At 41.5% G+C, this 19,564-nt stretch overlaps 1 protein-coding gene across 1 annotated transcript; it reads left to right on the top strand.

Annotated features, from left to right (window-relative positions):
- Nucleotides 1-2,138: 2,138 nt before the first annotated feature.
- LOC307057485 (beta-1,4-galactosyltransferase 5-like) lies at nt 2,139-6,720 on the top strand (the record flags this gene model as incomplete). Its single annotated transcript, XM_079710683.1, has 4 exons — nt 2,139-2,153; nt 3,916-3,940; nt 5,427-5,963; nt 6,185-6,720. The coding sequence occupies 4 exons, from the start codon at nt 2,139-2,141 to the stop codon at nt 6,718-6,720; spliced, it is 1,113 nt and encodes a 370-aa protein (XP_079566809.1).
- Between the last annotated feature and the right edge of the window lie 12,844 nt (nt 6,721-19,564).

Below are 19,564 nucleotides of genomic sequence, written 5' to 3'. Positions count from 1 at the left end.
TACTTCTTTGTGAAAAAAGTTTAAAAGACCCATTCTTGTGGTTGGACTAAGAGGTAAGGCTTAAACGCAGATTGACTCATCTGAGGATTAAATTCATAACAAATCTACCCTACAACCAAGTACTGAGGCACTGAAAATGCTTCATTTTGATGAAATGAGAAAGTATATACACAAACAGAAATGACACGGTAGAAAGCACCACAAATGAGCCAAAATATGATTTACCTCCTTCATTTGATAAGCATTGATTTTCTAATTCACATAAGGTAATAAAGTATCTCTAGAAATGAATACCTCTTTTTGTTTTGTTTTGTTTTGTCTGCTCAGAATCCCTTTTCCTTTCTTAGGGTAAAGAGTCCTTTGATTTTCCTTTGAGAAGCCATCCCCAACCTGTTGCAGATTGGGTTCAGTGTTCACTCAATGTGTCCCCCTTCCCTTGGCCAAGACTCAAGATGTGCCAGTCAGACTCTTCCTGGAATGTGAATGTTAAAGCCAGTGACTGTATTAGAGCTAATTCATTCCTACTATGCTGCCCTCAATAGAGTGTCCATCCGTTCCTGCTGACAAGTTCAGCAGAGCTGCCCAAATTATTGTTCTTTCTGAATCTCGGTTCCTTAAGCTTTTTTGGGGGGTGGGGAGGGCATTTCTGAGCTACTCAAATCCAGGCCAATAAATGACTTCTTGCTAAAATCAACCAGCTTCTGTTTCTGCTGCCTGCAACCAAAAAACTCTGACTGATACAGCTCCAATACAAATGGTCTGTACTTAGAGTACCTATAACTATTTGATAAATTAATTTTAAAAACTTGGATGGCAGCATTTGCTCAGATAAAAATTAGCTTCCTCAAACAATGACACTAACTAAGTGTCCAGTTACTGAGGTGTTCCATCAGAAAGGACAAAGTAGGGACTTCCCTTGTGGTCCAGTGGATAAGACTCCATGCTCCCAATTCAGGGAGCATGGGTTCGATTCCTCGTCAAGGAACTAGATCCCACATGCATGCCACAATTAAGAGTCCACATTCCACAACAAAGAAGTCCACATGCTGCAACTAAGAAGTCCACATGCTGCAACTAAGACCCAGAACAGCCAAAATAAATAAATAAATATTAAAAAAAAAAGAAAAACGGGCAAAGTATTTTCCAAGGCTTCATGAAGGGGAACAAAAGGGGAGGAACAGTATGTTTGTTTACTTCTAGGGCATGTGAATTGAAGAAGGACATATACAAATCAAAACTTGTATAGTTCCTTCTCTATTTTTGTTTGTTCCATTAATGATATTCCTACTGTGGTATAAGGCCCAACAGATGTGCCTTGACATCTGAGGGAAACTGAGAGTGCTTCCAATGGCCTAACCACAGGTTCCCCTCCCCACTCTGCTCCCATGGATAAGGTCTTCTAGCCTTATCATGGGAACCAGCCACAGAGCCTGCTCATCCCTGAGTAGCAGGCTTTAGTTCCCTGCCCATCCATGGAATTATTCAAATAAGCCAATCACATGGAACTCAGCAGGCACCTGATTTTACTACCCTTTTGATACTACAGCTGCAGTCTTCCACAGCCCCCCACCGTTCACTCTGTTCCCAAGTCCCCACATGACAACATGTGGTATGTTGTGTCCTCCTCTCCCGGACTATGAGTATATATGACTGATAAACTGCTGTGCAGTGTTAGGTGTCATGCTTTTGGCCATTTCCATAACCCTAGGATAGAAATCCCTTTTTCACCAGTAGGATGAAGAGGGGGTGATTAAACACTTACCTGAAGAGAAGAACAAAGCTTTCTTCCTCAAGCCAAGAGAAATGCACTTGGGAATGAGACAAGGACATAATTTGGCCACTTTCTTGTGCATCCTTTCCTTCATTTAGAAAGTAATGCTAAGGACTGGAGGGAAAACTCCAATGTGAGATGCACAAGCTAAAAGCTCTCACTTTTGGCAGAGGACCAGGAAAGCTTCATTTGTAACAGGGTGATGAGAAGGCCGGGACTGCCTCCTGCTTGGCTGCTATTAGAAGGCCAACTGGGAGCCAAGGCTCACGGTGGCCCATCCCACCTCGCCAGGAGACCACATTGGGCTTTGGGACCCCAACCATCACTGTAACAAGAAATGTACCTTTATTTAGAATGTAAACTGCACATGTCCACCTCTCAGGTAAGGATTTGAGGATTCAAAATCTCGGCCATCTTTCTGTTGATCATGACCAGTGCATGCCACTTTCAACCACACGAAACAAGTGACTATCAACCGAGGCATTTGGTTGGCTAATTTTTCTTTACCATCACTTTCACTATCTTTCCCCCCTCCAGGCCAATCCAACCTTCTTTTATGTCCTGACTACTAAGATCCATACGAGATATCCGCTCCCTTTCTGCTCCCCTTTGAATATTGTTTTAATTTTAATATGGGATTCATTTCGAAGATATTTATTTTGTAGTTCATTTACGTTATCATGTAGTGGCTCAAAAATGGAAGTTGGAGTCTGGAAAGAGCTGTGCTTGGTTTTTTACTAAACTGTGAGACTGTGGGTGGGCTCTGGTTGTTGGTTTCTGCTTATGTAAAACAGAGATAATACACCATCCTGGGTGGATTGCTGAGAGTATTTAATGAGGTCATGGATGTCAATCTCTGGCACAGTGTCTGGTGCATAACAAATCCTCAGCTCACGTTCATTTCCACTCCTGTCTATCCTTTTAATTTGTAAATGGGTTCCTTACTCATCAAAGGTTACTGAATATCAACAGAGGCAAGATGATTGGAGTGTAAGACCCAAAGGAGTAGATGAAAGCATATGGGCAGTTTTGGGGGATGTGTACTACTGACTCCTAAAATATCAATAAAGTTAACTATAGCATAAAAGAATGGGCAGCGAGTAGGGCTGGTTCTGTGTGTGAGTGTGAATATCTTTTACAGAGAGAAGGATAAAAGTGGGCTGGCTCTAAATCTGTCTCTTCAGGTGGGCTTGTTGGCAGTCATAGTGACTCTGGTTCCAGCCTTGTAGAGTCAGTCCCAGAGCCTCTCCATAACCTCATTGCCCTCCTTTAGACTTCCCACTCCCACTCCCCTTTGTTTCCTTGAAGCACTTCCTCCCAGTTTGTTATCAAGCTGTAAGGGTTTGAAGAACTCATTGACAATGGAGTTGGTAATTGATAACGCCTTAACATGTAATCCCTTCAAAGGAGATTGGCAATTAATAAGGGACTATGTCTTATGCCAAAAAATGGCTTTCTAATGGTAAAATTTAAGACTAAAAACCTAAGCATATGGTTTAGAACTTGAATTCCGACAATTAGACATGCACAGCTTTGAAGCCTAGATTCATCACTTAATAGCTATGAGATCATAAGCAAGTTACTTATCCTAAGTCTCAGTTTCCTTAACTGTAAAATAGGGATAATAATACCTCCCTCATAGGAGTATCATGAAGATTCAAGGAAATAATCCCTATGAAACATTTAGCCCTATGCTGGCACTTGATAAATGTTAGCTGTTATTGTCATTATTGTTTTATTTTGTGAAATCGCATCTCATTGGCAAGGATCAATTCTAGTCATATGTAAGTCCAACCCAGAATCCAGGAAAGGTAGATATAGATTGATTTCACTTAATCTGAATTAGTTGTTGTAAGTGGCATATTCAGGTCCCTTGGTCCCCTGCCCACCCCGAGCTGAATTCATGGCTCTCACAGCAGAGCCCGACCACTTCTTGTCTTTTCCAGACAGACTGTAGAAGCTTCACGTTTCACTGCTGAAGAGTTTAATTCTAAGGCAAAATATTTTACCCGTTTAGCATATTGTTAAATTAGACCGGCTCCCTATCTTCTGAAATGCACATTTTGCGATTGATGGATTTAGAATTTTTTTTTTTTAGGTTTTGCTGATCACAGGTTTAAGTCTTTTCATCTCCTCTTACACAGAAAAACATTGACAAAAATGTAATCAGTGAGTAGCCCAATTGAATAAAATGAAACGGTCAAAGGAAGCTATAATGACGCTTAGGGTTTGGTGGTTCTTGGTTTCCAGTTTTGCTTTTGCAGGTTGTAGCCAGTTAGAGGTTGGGGATGCTAAATCTGCCCTTTGTGAATAAACAGACAAATGATTTGTTCTTCCATTCTGCCAGACCTTGATCTTTTGAGTTAAAGGAAAGAGTGTAAGTAATTCCTTCTTTGGAGCAACAATTTTCAGGGACAGCTGTTTTCTAGCTTATGGGGAGGAGGAATTTCGGGCTGCTAGCTAGCTTCAGATGAAGGGTTTGCAGAATTCCTGCTCTGCCCCAGTTGGTGCTAATGCATTCCTCATTGTCTGCAGTGGTTGGGCTGCTCTCTTCATTAAGAGAAAAGGGATAGAGATCAATTTTCAAAATCACAGACATCTAAATGTGTGCAGAGTTTGGATATTTTAGATATCAGTACCTAAACTAAGATGAAAAATCTCAGAGGTAGCAGATAACATCATGTTTCAAGGTCTGGAGAAAACTTCCCTTCTAAAAGGGCTGCCTTAAAGAATAAACAAGGCGTTAATGAGAAAGAATTCCAACTTCAAAGTTTACATTTGGAGTAATCTGATGAATCTTTTTTTTTTTTTTTTTTTTTTTTTGCGGTACGCGGGCCTCTCACTGTTGTGGCCTCTCCCGTTGCGGAGCACAGGCTCCGGACGCGCAGGCTCAGCGGCCATGGCTCACAGGCCCAGCCGCTCTGCGGCACGTGGGATCTTCCCGGACCGGGGCACGAACCCGTGTCCCCTGCATCGGCAGGCGGACTCTCAACCACTGCGCCACCAGGGAAGCCCTGATGAATCATTTTTATAATTCCAGTTTCTCTATCGCTTAACATGAGTACAGTAGTCCAGATTAGGCTCAAAGACTAGTTGTGAGAACTATATGAGATACATGATTTCATCCTATTACGTTTTTAGTTTTGGAGATTGAAAAAAATTCTGGGCATGTATCCCAGAGAAATTAAAACTCAACATTCACACAAAAATATATACATAACTCATGGTAGCTTTATTTGTAATAGTCAAACACTAAAAATAATCCAAAGATCCTTCAATGAGTGAATGGATAAACAAACTGTGGTACATCCATATCATGTAATACTACTCAGTAGTAAAAAGGAAGTGATACATGCAACAGCTTGGATGGATCTCAAATGAATTATAATGAGTTTGAAAAGGCAATTCAAAAAGGTCACATACTCTGTGATTCTTCCATTTATCTGACAGTCTTGAAATGACAAAAGTTTAGAGATGGAAAACAGATTAGTGGTTGCCAGGGGATAGTGATGGGTGGGGAAGATGGTGTCTGTGGTCATAAAAAGGCAGTAGAATGGGACTCTGAGAGGGCTCACGCCAGGGAGTGCTTCCCAGGGCTTCTGCTGCCAGTGTCCTGGTCCCCGTGGTGAGCCACAGCCATCCCCTGCCTCTGCAGGAGACCCTCCAACACTAGCAGTGAACACCTACCTCTTCATGATGCAGTCTCAAGGAATTCTCATCCGGGACAACATGAGAACGATCGGCGCTCAGGTTTACGAGCAGGTAGTTCGGAGCGCTTACGTGAAGAGGAACAGCAGCGTGAATGACTCAGATTATCCTCTTGACTTGAACCACAGCGAAACCTTCCTACAAACCACAACTTTCCTTCCTGAAGACTTCACCTACTTTGCAAACCATACCTGCCCTGAAAGGCTCCCTTCCATGAAAGGCCCCATAGCCATAAACATGAGTGAAATTGGAATGGATGCCATACATGAACTCTTCTCTAGAGACCCAACCATCAAGCTCGGAGGTCACTGGAAGCCCTCGGATTGCATTCCTCGATGGAAGGTGGCAATCCTTATCCCCTTCCAGAACCACCATGAGCACCTCCTGGTCCTGCTCCGACACCTGATTCCCATTCTCCAGCGCCAGCGCCTACAGTTTGCATTTTATAAGGTGGAGCAAGTTGGCACCCAACCCTTTAATCGAGCCATGCTTTTTTTTTTTTTTTTTTTGTCGGTACGCGGGCCTCTCACTGTTGTAGCCTCTCCCGTTGCGGAGCACAGGCTCCAGACGCACAGGCTCAGTGGCCATGGCTCACGGGCCCAGCCGCTCCGCGGCATGTGGGATCTTCCTGGACTGGGGCACGAACCCATGTCCCCTGCATCGGCAGGCGGACTCTCAACCACTGCGCCACCAGGGAAGCCTGAGCCATGCTTTTTAATGTGGGTTTTCAAGAAGCAATGAAGGACTTGGACTGGGACTGTCTTATTTTTCGTGATGTGGATCATATACTAGAAAGCGATTGTAACTATTATGGATGTGGACAGATGCCAAGGCACTTTGCAACTAAACTGGATAAGTATATGTATCTGCTTCCTTATACTGAGTTCTTTGGCGGAGTGAGCGGCTTAACAGTGGAACAGTTTCGGAAAATCAACGGCTTTCCTAATGCTTTCTGGTGTTGGGGTGGAGAAGATGACGACCTGTGGAACAGAGTACAGAATGCAGGCTATTCTGTGAGTCGGCCGGAAGGTGACACAGGGAAGTACGAGTCCATTCCTCATCACCACCGAGGAGAAGTCCAGTTTCTTGGAAGGTATGCGTTGCTGAGGAAGTCCAAAGAATGGCAAGGGCTGGACGGCCTCAACAACTTGAACTACTTTGCAAACATCACATACAATGCCTTGTATAAAAACATTACTGTCAATTTGACACACGAGTTGGCTCAGGTGACCGAGTACTGAGACGAGGGGAGAATATATGTTTGCTTCACCCACCGCCCCCAAGAAAGCAGCCTGACGACATGTCTAGGGGCTCCGCAAAAGAAGAAAACAGAAATCCAGTGTCTCATGAAGGATCACGGGGTTCAAGGAAAAAATGTGAACAGAGCACATGCACAAAACGCCTTCACCATTTGGACTCACTGGGCTTGAGGGAGAAGGCCGGGAACTGACTTTCTCTTTTCACAAGACTGCTCTTCTCCCCCATCTTCTGCCCTGATGTCCCATCTCCTCCACAATCTCCAGAACCAAAACTGTGATACGCCACCATCCCGCCACAAATGGCCTTGGGAGCTTCTTGGCCTTCAGAGCAAAGAGGCAGACCCACCACAGGGCAGCTGTGTTTTAGGAAGGGCAAAGGCAACTCCACACGACCATTCTTCTACATCTCTGGTGTTCTCTTTGGTTTCATTAAAAAAAAAAAAAAAAAAAAAAGGCAGTAGAAGGGATCCTTATGGTGATGGACCTCTTATCTATTTGGACAGTGGAAGTGATTACATGAATCTATACATGCGATATAAAATTGCACATTATTGGGCTTCCCTGCTGGCGCAGTGGTTGAGAATCTGCCTGCCAATGCAGGGGACATGGGTTCGAGCCCTGGTCTGGGAGGATCCCACATGCCACGGGGCAACTGGGCCCATGAGCCACAACTACTGAGCCTGCACGTCTGGAGCCTGTGCTCCGCAACAAGAGAGGCCGCGATAGTGAGAGGCCCGTGCACCGCGATGAAGAGTGGCCCCCGCTTGCCACAACTAAAGAAAGCCCTCGCACAGAAACGAAGACCCAGCACAGCAAAAATAAATTAATTAATTAATAAACTCCTACCCCCAACATCTTTAAAAAAAAAAAGGTGACATAAAAAAAATTGCACATTATTAAATGCACAAACAAATAAGTGCATGTATAACTTAAGAAATATGGATCGATCATTGAATTATAGCAATGTCAATAGTTTGGTTGTGATATTGCACTATAGTTATGCAAGGTGTTTTCTGGGGGAACTGAGTAAAGGGTACATAAGGTCTCGCTATATTATTTCATACAACTGCAAGTGAATCTACAAATTATCTCAAATTTTAAAACATAATTTTTTTTTAGTTTGGACCTTTTGACTGCCTTTATCCAGTTCCCCTCCCCCCACCCTCTACCTCTGGGAACCACAAATCTGATTTCTAGATGAGTTTGTTTATTTATTTTCGAAGTACAATTGACCTACAACACTATGTTAGTTCCTGTTATACAATACAGTGATTTGATATTTCTATACATTTCAAAATGATCACCACAGTAAGTCTAGTTACGATATGTCACCATACAAAGATATTATATAGTTATGGACTATATTCCCCACACTATACATTTCATACCCATGTCTCATTTATTTTGCACCTGGAAGTTTGTACCTCTTAACCTCCTTCACCTATTTCCCTTCCCCCCATTATTATTTTTTTAAATACAGAGAACTAGAGAAAAAAAAATCTCTCTTCCATGACTGGCCCAGTAAGATATTAATCTCATCTTTTATGTCAGTCGAATTTCTTAGTACTCTCTTTTTCTGTATTTCTGTGTTTGATCCATGTGTTTATCCATGTATGTGTTTGGAGCAGAGTGAGTTTTCAAAGCTGAATTCACACTGCCATATGAGCCCAGAAGACCTCACTTTAATGAACTATAGAAGCATTGAAAGGCTGCACTCAGAGTTAGTGCTGGGCAGCAACTCCATCCAAACAATCCTCCCTTGGGGTTAACATTTTCATGGTAATTTGAAGTGTTCACAGTATTACTCACTTCTTTACAGCAGTTTTATTAAGTTATACGAGAAATTCATCTTTTCTACAGAAAAGTTAAAAATTCAAAGAAGCAAAAGAAAAAATAAAAACCCAACTAATTTCTAATCTGATTTTGGAAAGTAAACTTGTCACCTCAGCATAAACTCCAGAACCATTTTGCTATGAATTGAGATGTTTAGCAGAAAGTTTATCAAGACAGAATATGGATTTTACTAAACAGGACTCAATTTATAATCAGCAATCATTTGGCTCTTCTCACCTCTGAAAACTGACCAATAGTCAGAATTTCACACCTCCAAATGAAAATTTGCATCCACTGTTTTGAGATAACCAGAGGAACAGCAGAGTTCAATGTAAGCAATATGACAAAACCTCATAACTTAGGGCTTACTGTTTTGAAAAGTGTAAAATAAATCAGATAATTCAACTGATGAGATATTCAGAAAAGTAGTGCTTAAATATTCTCCTCGATGGTAAAGGACAGCTATTGGACTTAATGAACATACTCATATGATGATAGTTCTATGAGGGAGTTGCATGTTTATATCTATAAAAAGAGGTGGAAGATAATTAAATATTCAAATGAGGTAATCATTCCTTAATAAGGTCTACTAAGCTTTAACATTAGGCCATTAGAAAAGAATTTGATGAGCAACTGTCAGGTTTGTATCAGAAGCAATCAAGCATGTGTCCAAACCCCACCGCTGTTACGTGAGTGTGAGGGATGGAAATGGCACACAGGCTTTGCTGAAGAACAATCATCCTATGATAATGAAGTTGGGGTTAATGCTAATGCAGGATATATTTGGAAACTTAAGCAGGTGCTTTGGGAAAGGCTTATCTGTGGTCAAATGCTGGTCTCCAAGGAAAGCAAAGAGATGCCTGGGCTCACTGTTATCTGAATGGCTGGTGGAGATACTCCCGTTTGTTCTGAAGGCACAAATGCCTAAGAGTTATTACTGACTTTTTAATATCCACCTAGGTCTTTAGGCCCAAATGCTGGGGAAGTGGGCAGATACATGAGACAGTTATGGACTCTGTTCACCCCATTAACTTAAGGTTGAGATAGACAGTCCTGATAGCTATCTCCAGGCCCCCTTGTTTCCGGTCCCCCCGCCACCATTGTCTGTGAAGTCTTCAAAAAGGAGAAGCACTTCCCAAGCAGGAGACCCTCGTCTACTCCCGTCCTACCCTCCAGCTGCCTAGGAGGAAAGAAAGCTAGAGAGAACCAAAAAGAGGGGGGTTAACTCCATTTTGCTCCTCCTCTGAAATTTCTATTTCCTTAACACAGAAGACCCCTTATGTCTTCTTGAAAAGTGAATTTGGGCAGAAGGGAAGTTATGACTGTGCCCTAGAGGTCAAAGTATTTGATCAGGAGTATATGGGGAGGGGGCATTCTCCTCCTACCCCCTTGTCCATACCTCAACACCCTGGAGCAGAACATTGATGAGAGTCCCATGTCCATGGGGTCTTTCCTGGATGGGTCTAATGTGCCAATGGCTCATGCTAATCCGTGGGTCACTCTTTTTCCCCCTTTTGGGTTTTCCTGACTTCAGATGGAATTGCTTCAAATAGCCTGATCTTTTGTAGCTGCTTTAGACCTTCACCTGCTGGGAAGGTCTGAAGTTCTCCAGCTTTTTAGTCTCATTAGTGGATAAGTTCAAATTGGAGTAAGAGGTTGAGTGTCTCTGCACATTACGCAGATCAACTTTGCCAGCACCATACTACTTTCCTCATCGACTCCTTGAATCTAGTTATAAATAGGTTAGAACTAATAAATGAGGAGTGAGTGATGGGTCCTCTCCACTTCTAACAGCAAAGTAAAACAAGGGTATCATTGAACCTTAAATGTGATAAACAATTCTTTATTTTTAAAAATAAATTTATTTATTTATTTTATTTTTGGCTGTATTGGGTCTTCGTTGCTGTGCACAGGCTTTCTCTAGCTGCAGCCAGCAGACGGCTACTCTTTGCGGTGCCTGGGCTTCTCATTGCGGTGGCTTCTCTTGTTGTGGAGCCCAGACTCTAGGTGCACAGGCTTCAGTAGTTGTGGCACGTGGGCTCTAGAGCACAAGCTCAGTAGTTGTGGCGCACAAGCTTAGTTGCTTCGTGGCATGTGGGATCTTCCCAGACCAGGGATCGAACCCATGTCCCCTGCATTGCCAGGTGGATTCTTAACCACTGCACCACCAGGGAAGTCCCACAATAAACAATTCTTGAAAGAGAAAGGAGGGGCAACTCAATTATTGAGAGGAAAGAAATATGACTTGAAAAAAGAACATAGCATATATGTTCTTTTCTCTTTATATATATATATACACATACATACATATGCTGGCGTGGTAGCAAAATTTCAAGAGCTACATTGAGGTGGAATGCCAAGTTTGGGCATATTTGGGGAAATATTGGATGGGCCACCCAGAGTCTATTTAAATGAGTTTGAGCAACTTCCTAAGAGAAAAATAACTCATTCTAGAAAAAGGAATCTGGCTCAATACTTTGAATTAGAATGTTACTAATTCTTAAATATGGATGAGAAGGGAAATTCTGCAGGTAGCAGAGTGTTTGTCCCTTGGATATTTCTCCTGATCCAGATCTCCACTAGAAACATGGCTAAGTCTGCTGTACTGCCTGTGTAGTATTTTATTTTGAAACAGTTCAGTATGAACAATGTGATATATGTGTGTAAATTAATTTTAACCTACATCTAAGGGTTAGTATAATCTTTGGTTAGCACTGGAAATCCCCCAATCTTCAATCCGCATACCAAAAACAGCTAAGAAGTATTTCAGATACCCTCATCAAAATCTAGCCAAGCACCAAGTGGTATTCAAGTACCACTAATTTCACTACCAAAAATTTATTTCTTTTTTTTAAATTAATTAATTTATTTATTTTTGGCTGTATTGGTTCTTCGTTGCTGTGCGCAGGCTTTCTCTAGTTGCAACGAGTGGGGGCTACTCTTCGTAGCACCGTCTCGTTGTCCTGGCTTCTCTTGTTGCGGAGCACAGGCTCTAGGCTTGCGGGCTTCAGTAGTTATGGCTCATAGGCTCTAGAGCTCAGACTCAGTAGTTGTGGCGCACAGGCTTAGTTGCTCCACAGCATGTGGGATCTTCCCAGGCCAGGGCTCGAACCCGTGTCCCTTGCATTGGCAGGTGGATTCTTAACCATTGCGCCACCAGGGAAGCCCCCAGAAAGCTATTTCTAACATCTTATATGCTGATGAATCAAGTCATGTTGCTCTGATGTTCCCCTAAGAGAATCTAAGGAGAAAGACACATTTTCCCCTACTTCCCAACAGCAGTCTGGGGATCAAGTTCCCCTTGAATCAACACTAGAAGCCTGTGATTTCCTGGAGGAGGCAGCAGAATCTGTTGGATGAGTGGTCTGACCAAAGTGGTATCCAGCTAAGGCAGTGGCATCCGGAAGAGGGAATGGAAACAATAGAGTCATGGGGAAGTCTTGGCTGGTCCAGCAGGTTCAGGAGAGACTGATGAACATGGCGGCACCCAGGGATGTGAGAATGAAGCAAGAAAAGAGAATGAGAATATCACAAATCACTAATGAGTCACCTCTGAGAACTCCCAGAAATACTTGGTGGAGATTCTGTTGGGATTTGAGGGTCAGCACCTGAAAACACGGATTGCATATGTGTAATTGCATCAGAGTGGGAAGTTAGACATGAAAATACTTAATTGCCATAGAAATCTGCAAAGGATCTCTCAAAGGGTACTTTCAATTCTGTACTTGGCCCAGCCAAATACAATTGGCTTGACTCCTTAGGTAGAACAGAAGGTACCTGGTAGAGCTAAGTTTTCATAGATGCATCTGGTTCCCAAGAGGGCACAGAGCTAATACAACTGAAAAGGTGTACACCTGTGACTTCAGGCATCTTGTGAATGACCAAGCCTGGCTTAGTCATTCACAAGATGCTTAAGTTCAAAGCAGAGATTTTCATCTGGGAAGCAGGTTGGGGTGAAAGGAAATATTCAAATGGCCTGGAGAATCTTTTCAGAACACAAATTCCCCAGGCCCAACTCTGGATCTATTGACCCAGAATTTCTAGTAATGGGATTGAGAATGAGTTTGGGAGCCCAGTGTGTCTTCAGAATTTGGAGGCAACTGGAGAATCAAGGAGTTCTAGGGGAGAGAAGAGGAATATTTGCTCGTGTTACTAGGAGATGGGTAGGGAGGAACAGACCAGAGATACAGAGACTGGGGTTCCAGAGGAGGTGGAAGGGAGAAGGGGAGAAGGGCAGGAACACAGGTGGTCTTAAAGGGAACCGGAGGAGAGGCCCTCCATTAGCTGGAAGAAAAAAGGCATGAGAGATCAGCTCGGTGCTTTGTCACCACCTAGAGGGGTGAGATAGGGAGGGTGGGAGGGAGGGAGATGCAAGAGGGAAGAGAATGGGGACATATGTATATGTATAGCTGATTCACTTTGTTATAAAGCAGAAACTGACACACCATTGTAAAGCAATTATACTCTAATAAAGATGTTTTTAAAAAACCCACAACAACATGCATGTCTTCAGAAGAAAAAAAAAAAAGGAAAACGGCATGAAAAGGTGTGGCTGTAGATGAGCTTGAAGCTGGAGGGAGGGCAGATAGCCTGAGGCTGGGACTGAGGGTTGCCATTTTCTCTCTGGAGTGGACTGTAAGGTGTGACCAGCTGCAGAGAAAGGAGAGGGACGTTCCAGAGGCGAAGTAATTTCTTTGCACTTCTATAAGGGTGAGCGGCTGATCTGGGCTGCAAACTGAGGTCTGTCTCAGTTCAAAGTCCCTGTTCTTTCTCTGATTCACTGTCTTGTCTTTATGCAGTACTGTCTAACCAAACCCTGATATTATGCCTTTCTGTTAAGTACCCTCCTTGAAAAGTCATTTTTGTCACAATTAATTTGATGGATGCTTGAGACACAACAGCTTTTTACATTAGACTAAATTGTTTCCACTTCTCCACAGTCATCTCTTTGCCTCCAAGCCACGCTCCCCCAAGTCCCTGGTTAGTTAGGATCTGTAATCTTCATCGCTCAATGTGAAATTTAATTTGGGAGGAAGCCCTCACTTTCTTGGTAACTATGTATGATTGTGCTACACTTTGGGTCCGTTCCCCCTCCCCCTCAACTATCTTTCTAAAAAGAGATCTTATTTTTTTCCTCTGGGATTTTTGGCTGCTGTTTGATTCTGGAAGAGCACAATAGGACAAACAGATTTTCCATTCCTACCAGCCTAAGCCTCCTCTCAACAAACCACAGAGCCCAGTGTCCTTTCCTCGGGGAAGCAGGTATTCATATTCCAGAGAATCCACCGAACTCTGAATGCTGAGTCCTTGGTGCCCATCTGATGCCCATATGCCATCTGTGTGACAGTAACAGTGCTCTCCCTGCTACAACCTCATCGTAGAAACTCCACCCAAACACCTTAAAGAAAGAGCTCACAGATGTTCGGAAAAATACACAATAATCCTTGGATGATTAATTTAATATTCTTTGGAGACATTCTATAGATCACTAGGCTGCTGTTTTATTCTGGAAGCCATAACCTCCCCATTCTCACGCCTGTAATGTTTCATTCTGATTCATCTCAGGGCAAGGCAGATGATACCCAAACGTATGAACCAAGAGGCTGAAACATAGATCATTGCCTCCCTGATAAGAATATCAGTGCCTAGGAAGGAAGCCTTCAGCAGCAACGCTGAAATGACACATGAAAGGACAAATGATGTGGGGAACTTGTAAACCATTTCACATCTTGCCAAATGACTTTGTGTATTTGTGATTTTTTAAGATGACAATTTAAAATTTTTTATGTTATGTGTTTTCTACGCTATTTGTCTAGAATGTAAACCTTACTTTAGCTTTCCATAAAATAAATAAAACAGAAATATAGATCTAAAACATGACAAAAATATGTGATTTTGTATATTTGTTTTGTTACCCCATCTAGTTAGTGTGTCTATAGCAGAGGTTGACAAACTTTTTTGGTAAAGTACCAAAGAACAAAAATTTGGGGTTTTTCAGGTAATATAGTTTCTGTTGCAACTAGTCAGCTCTGTTATCGTAACATGAAAACAGCCATTAAACAATATGTAAATAAATGAACATGGCTGTGTTCCAATAAAACTTTATTTACAACACAGGCAGTGGGCCAGATTTAACCTATAGGCTGCAGATTGCTGACCCCTAGAAGGTAAGCTACATGAGGACACGTGAGTCCCCTAACACACCAAGTTTGCTAACGTTATTGAGAACTAATTATGTGCTAGGCATCATGCTAAGGATATATAAACTTTGTTTAATGAGGTGGTTATTACTGTCGCATTTTGTAGATTGAGAAATGAAAGTCAGAAAGCTTAAGTAACTTACCCGGGATCACATGGCTAAGTAGTGGAGTGCCATGGCCTGCCTTTCTGTTGGTGAGGGTATGGCATGGCTGGTGGGTACAGTGTGCCCTCTAGGGCACTAAGCTGGGATTTGTGTCACACCATTTATCAGATACTTGGGCTCAGGACCCCAGGAATTGTACCCTCAATTTCATATAAAAGCTGAGATACTAAGCAGTCTTGGGGTAAGAATTGTAACTGTGGTCCTTTGTGTTTTCCCCCGAGCTGTCCAGTGAAGTGGCTAGGTGTGTGTGTGCTCTGGAACCTGAGTGCCCGTGTTCAGATTGAAGTCCTGCTCGTGTGACTAGGCAGGTTGGTTTATGCCTCTGTGCTTCCTTGTCCGTGTCTGCTAAATAAAGATAGTGTTACTACCACCCAGGAGGGTTGTCGTGTGGATTAAAGGAGTCAATACAGGTGAAATGCTTAAGCAGTGCATGATGAGCATTGCTATTTTAATACCAAACACAGGTCATGGCACAAAGAGTCTGCTTACACATGTGGCTGTCTGACAAGACTTGTGATCCGTGGGCAGGAAAAGGAGGGAAGGAAGAAAAAGAAAAGTAATATGAAAGATGAAGAAGGAAGACAAAGAGTAATAGGAACACAAACGATATGAGGGCATTAAGGGCTGAGGTTTTGAAAATTATATTTCGTTCATGTAATAATAATATATGTGGATTGAAGAAAAAAATAAATATACCCAGAACCCTCCTTACCCGAAGGTATATTTGGTATATTCCCTTCCAGGATTTTATATCTGTCTCATGTGTTCTAGAGATGCTTCATATGTTCACCAGTCTGCATGTTCCACCAACACACCCCAGTTGCTCTCCTTGCTTCTTGCTCTGGACCGGCAGCTGCTCTGCGCTTCTCTCTCAGCATCTCTTGTGAGCACTTTGCTAGGCTTCTTCTGCTCACTTATGCCTGCTTCCTGCAAAGGGTGGGGACCAGCCCATCCTGTTATTCCCCGTAGCCTAGCTAGCATGAGGCAGTCGTGTTTAACAGACTTTAAATGTCTTGAGTATCCCACAAGTGAACTTCAGTGCACGAAAGGAAACTGACAACGGAGTATCTGACATTGCTGTGTCCAGCATCCATTAACCACACATATCCCACTGGACATCTCTTTCCCAAATCCCTGACTTGTTGCTACTATTGAGAAAAAAAATATCAGTAGACAGCATAATGATGATTACTGATCAGACTGTAAGCTCTGTGAAGGCAGGAACCATGTCTCTTTTGCTTAATACTGTCTCCACTTCACCAAGCACAGTGCTTTGGCACATAGTGGAGGCTCCATAAATACTTGTTATTTGAACGCATGGAGGTGTTCTGTACAGGTTCCCACTGCCTATCAAAGTGAAGGAAGACTGATTATATATATTTTGGGGGGGGATTTCATCTTGTTTATCATGTTTGAGATTCATTAGGTTTCTTTTTTTAAATTTTTGAATTTTATTTATTTATGGAATTTTTAAATTTAACTTTATTTTTTTATACAGCAGGTTCTTATTAGTTATCCACTTTATACATATTAGCATATATATGTCAACCCCAATCTCCCAATTCATCACACCACCACCCCCGCCACTTTCCCCCCTTGGTGTCCGTACGTGTGTTCTCTACATCTGTGTCTCTATTTCTGCACTGCAAACGGGTTCATGTGTACCATTTTTCTAGGTTCCACATATAGGCGTTAATATACAATATTTGTTTTTCTCTTTCTGACTTACTTCACCCTGTATGACAGTCTCTAGATCCATCCACGTCTCTACAAATGACCCAACTTTGTTCCTTTTTATGGCTGAGTAATATTCTATTGTATATATGTACCACATCTTCTTTATCCATTCTTCTGTTGATGGGCATTTAGGTTGCTTCCATGACCTGAATATTGTAAATAGTGCTGCAATGAACATTGTGGTACATGTCTCTTTCTGAATTATGGTTTCCTCTGGGTATATGCCCAGTAGTGGGATTGCTGGGTCATATGGTAGTTCTATTTTTAGTTTTTTAAGGAACCTCCTACTGTTCTCCATAGTGGCTGTATCAATTTACATTCCCACCACGAGTGCAAGAGGGTTCCCTTTTCTCCACATCCTCTCCAGCATTTGCTGTTTGTAGATTTTCTGATGATGCCCATTCTAACTGGTGTGAGGTGATACCTCATTGTAGTTTTGATTTGCATATCTCTAATAATTAGTGATGTTCATCAGCTTTTCATGTGCTTCTTGGCCATCTGTATGTTTTCTCTGGAGAAATGTCTATTTAGATCTTCTGCCATTTTTGGATTGAGTTGTTTGTTTTTTCAATATTGAGCTGCATGACCTGTTTATATATTTTAGAAATTAATCCTTTGTCCGTTGATTCATTTGCAAATATTTTCTCCCATTCTGAGCATTGTCTTTTTGTCTTATTTGTAGTTTCCTTTGCTTTGCAAAAGCTTTTAAGTTTCACTAGGTCCCATTTGTTTATTTTTGTTTTTATTTCCATTACTCTAGGAGGTGGATCAAAAAAGATCTTGCTGTGATTTATGCCAAAGAGTGTTCTTCCTATGTTTTCCTCCAAGAGTTTTATAGTGTCCAGTCTTACATTTCAGTCTCTAATCCATTTTGAGTTTATTTTTGTGTATGGTGTTAGGGAGTGTTCTAATTTCATTCTTTTACATGTAGCTGTCCAGTTTTCCCAGCACCAATTATTGAAGAGACTGTCTTTTCTCCATTGTATATCCTTGCCTCCTTTGTCATAGATGAGTTGACCATAGGTGCGTGGGTTTATCTCTGGGCTTGTTTCCTGTTCCATTGATCTATATTTCTATTTTTGTGCCAGTACCATACTGTCTTGATGACTGTAGCTTTGTACTATAGTCTGAAATCAGGGAGTCTGATTCCTCCAGCTCCATTTTTTTTACCCTCAAGATTGCTTTGGATATTCGGGGTCTTTTGTGTCTCCATACAAATTTTAAGATTTTTTTTGTTCTAGTTCTGTAAAAAATGCCATCAGTAATTTGATAGGGATTGCATTGAATCTGTACATTGCTTTGGGTAGTATAGTCATTTTCACAATATTGATTTTTCCAATCCAAGAACATGGTATATCTCTCCATGTGTTTGTGTCATCTTTGATTTCTTTCAACAGCATCTTATAGTTTTCTGAGTACAGGTCTTCTGACTCCTTAGGTAGATTTATTCCTAGGTATTTTATTCTTTTTGTTGCAATGGTGAATGGGATTGTTTCCTTAATTTCTCTTTCTGATCTTTCGTTGTCAGTGTATAGGAGTGCAAGTGACTTCTGTGCATTAATTTTGTACCCTGCAACCTTACCAAATTCATTGATTAGTTCTAGTAGTTTTCTGGTGGCATCCTTAGGATTCTCTATGTATAGTATCATGTCATCTGCAAACAGTGACAGTTTTACTTCTTCTTTTCCAATTTGGATTCCTTTTATTTCTTTTTCTTCTCTGATTGCCATGGCTAGGACTTCCAAAACTATGTTGAATAATAGTGGCGAGAGTGCACATCCTTGTCTTGTTCCTGACCTTAGAGGAAATGCTTTCAGTTTTTCACCATTGAGAATGATGTTTGCTGTGGGTTTGTTGTATATGGCCTTTATTATGTTGAGGTAGGTTCCCTCTATGCCATCTTCTGGAGAGTGTTTATCATAAGTGGGTGTTGAATTTTGTCAAAAGCTTTTTCTGCATCTATTGAGATGATCATATGGTTTTTATTCTTCAATTTGTTACTATGGTGTATCACATTGATTGATTTGCATATATTGAAGAATCCTTGCATCCCTGGGATCAATCCCACTTGATCATGGTGTATGATCCTTTTAATGTGTTGTTGGATTCTGTTTGCTAGTATTTTGTTGAGGACTTTTGCATCTATATTCATCAGTGATATTGGTCTGTAATTTTCTTTTTTTGTAGTGTCTTTGTCTGGTTTTCATATCAGGGTGATGGTGGCCTCATAGAATTAGTTTAGGAGTGTTCCTTCCTCTGCAATTTTTTGGAAGAGTTTGAGAAGGATGGGTGTTGGTTGTCTATAAATGTTTGATAGAATTCACCTGTGAAACCATCTGGTCCTGGACTTTTGTTTGTTGGAAGATTTTTAATCACAGTTTCAATTTCATTACTTCTGGTTGGTCTGTTCATATTTTCTGTTTCTTCTGGGTTCAGTCTTGGAAGGTTATACCTTTCTAAGAATTTGTCCATTTCTTCCAGGTTGTCATATACTTGCTTGTAGTAGTCTCTTATGATGCTTTGTATTTCTGCGGTGTCCGGTGTAACTTCTCCCTTTTCATTTCTAATATTATTGATCTGAGTCCTCTCCCTGTTTTTCTTGATGAATCTGGCTAAAGGTTTATCAATTTTGTTTATCTTCTCAGAGAACCATCATTTAGTTTTACTGATCTTTGTTATTGTTTTCTTTGTTTCTATTTCATTTATTTCTGCTCTGATCTTTGTGATTTCTTTCCTTCTACTAACTTTGGGTTGTGTTTGCTCTTCTTTCTCTAGTTCCTTTAGGTGTAAGGTTAGATTCTTTATTTGAGATTTTTCTTGTTTCCTGAGGTGAGCTTGAATTACTATGAAATTCCCTCTTAAAACTTCTTTTGCTGCATCCCATAGGTTTTG

This window comes from Hyperoodon ampullatus (genome assembly GCF_949752795.1).
Source record: "Hyperoodon ampullatus genome assembly, chromosome: 8".
Taxonomy (NCBI): Eukaryota; Metazoa; Chordata; class Mammalia; order Artiodactyla; family Ziphiidae; genus Hyperoodon; species Hyperoodon ampullatus.
The sequence above is the reverse complement of the archived record's forward strand: the minus strand, read 5'-3'. Positions and strand labels throughout refer to the sequence as shown.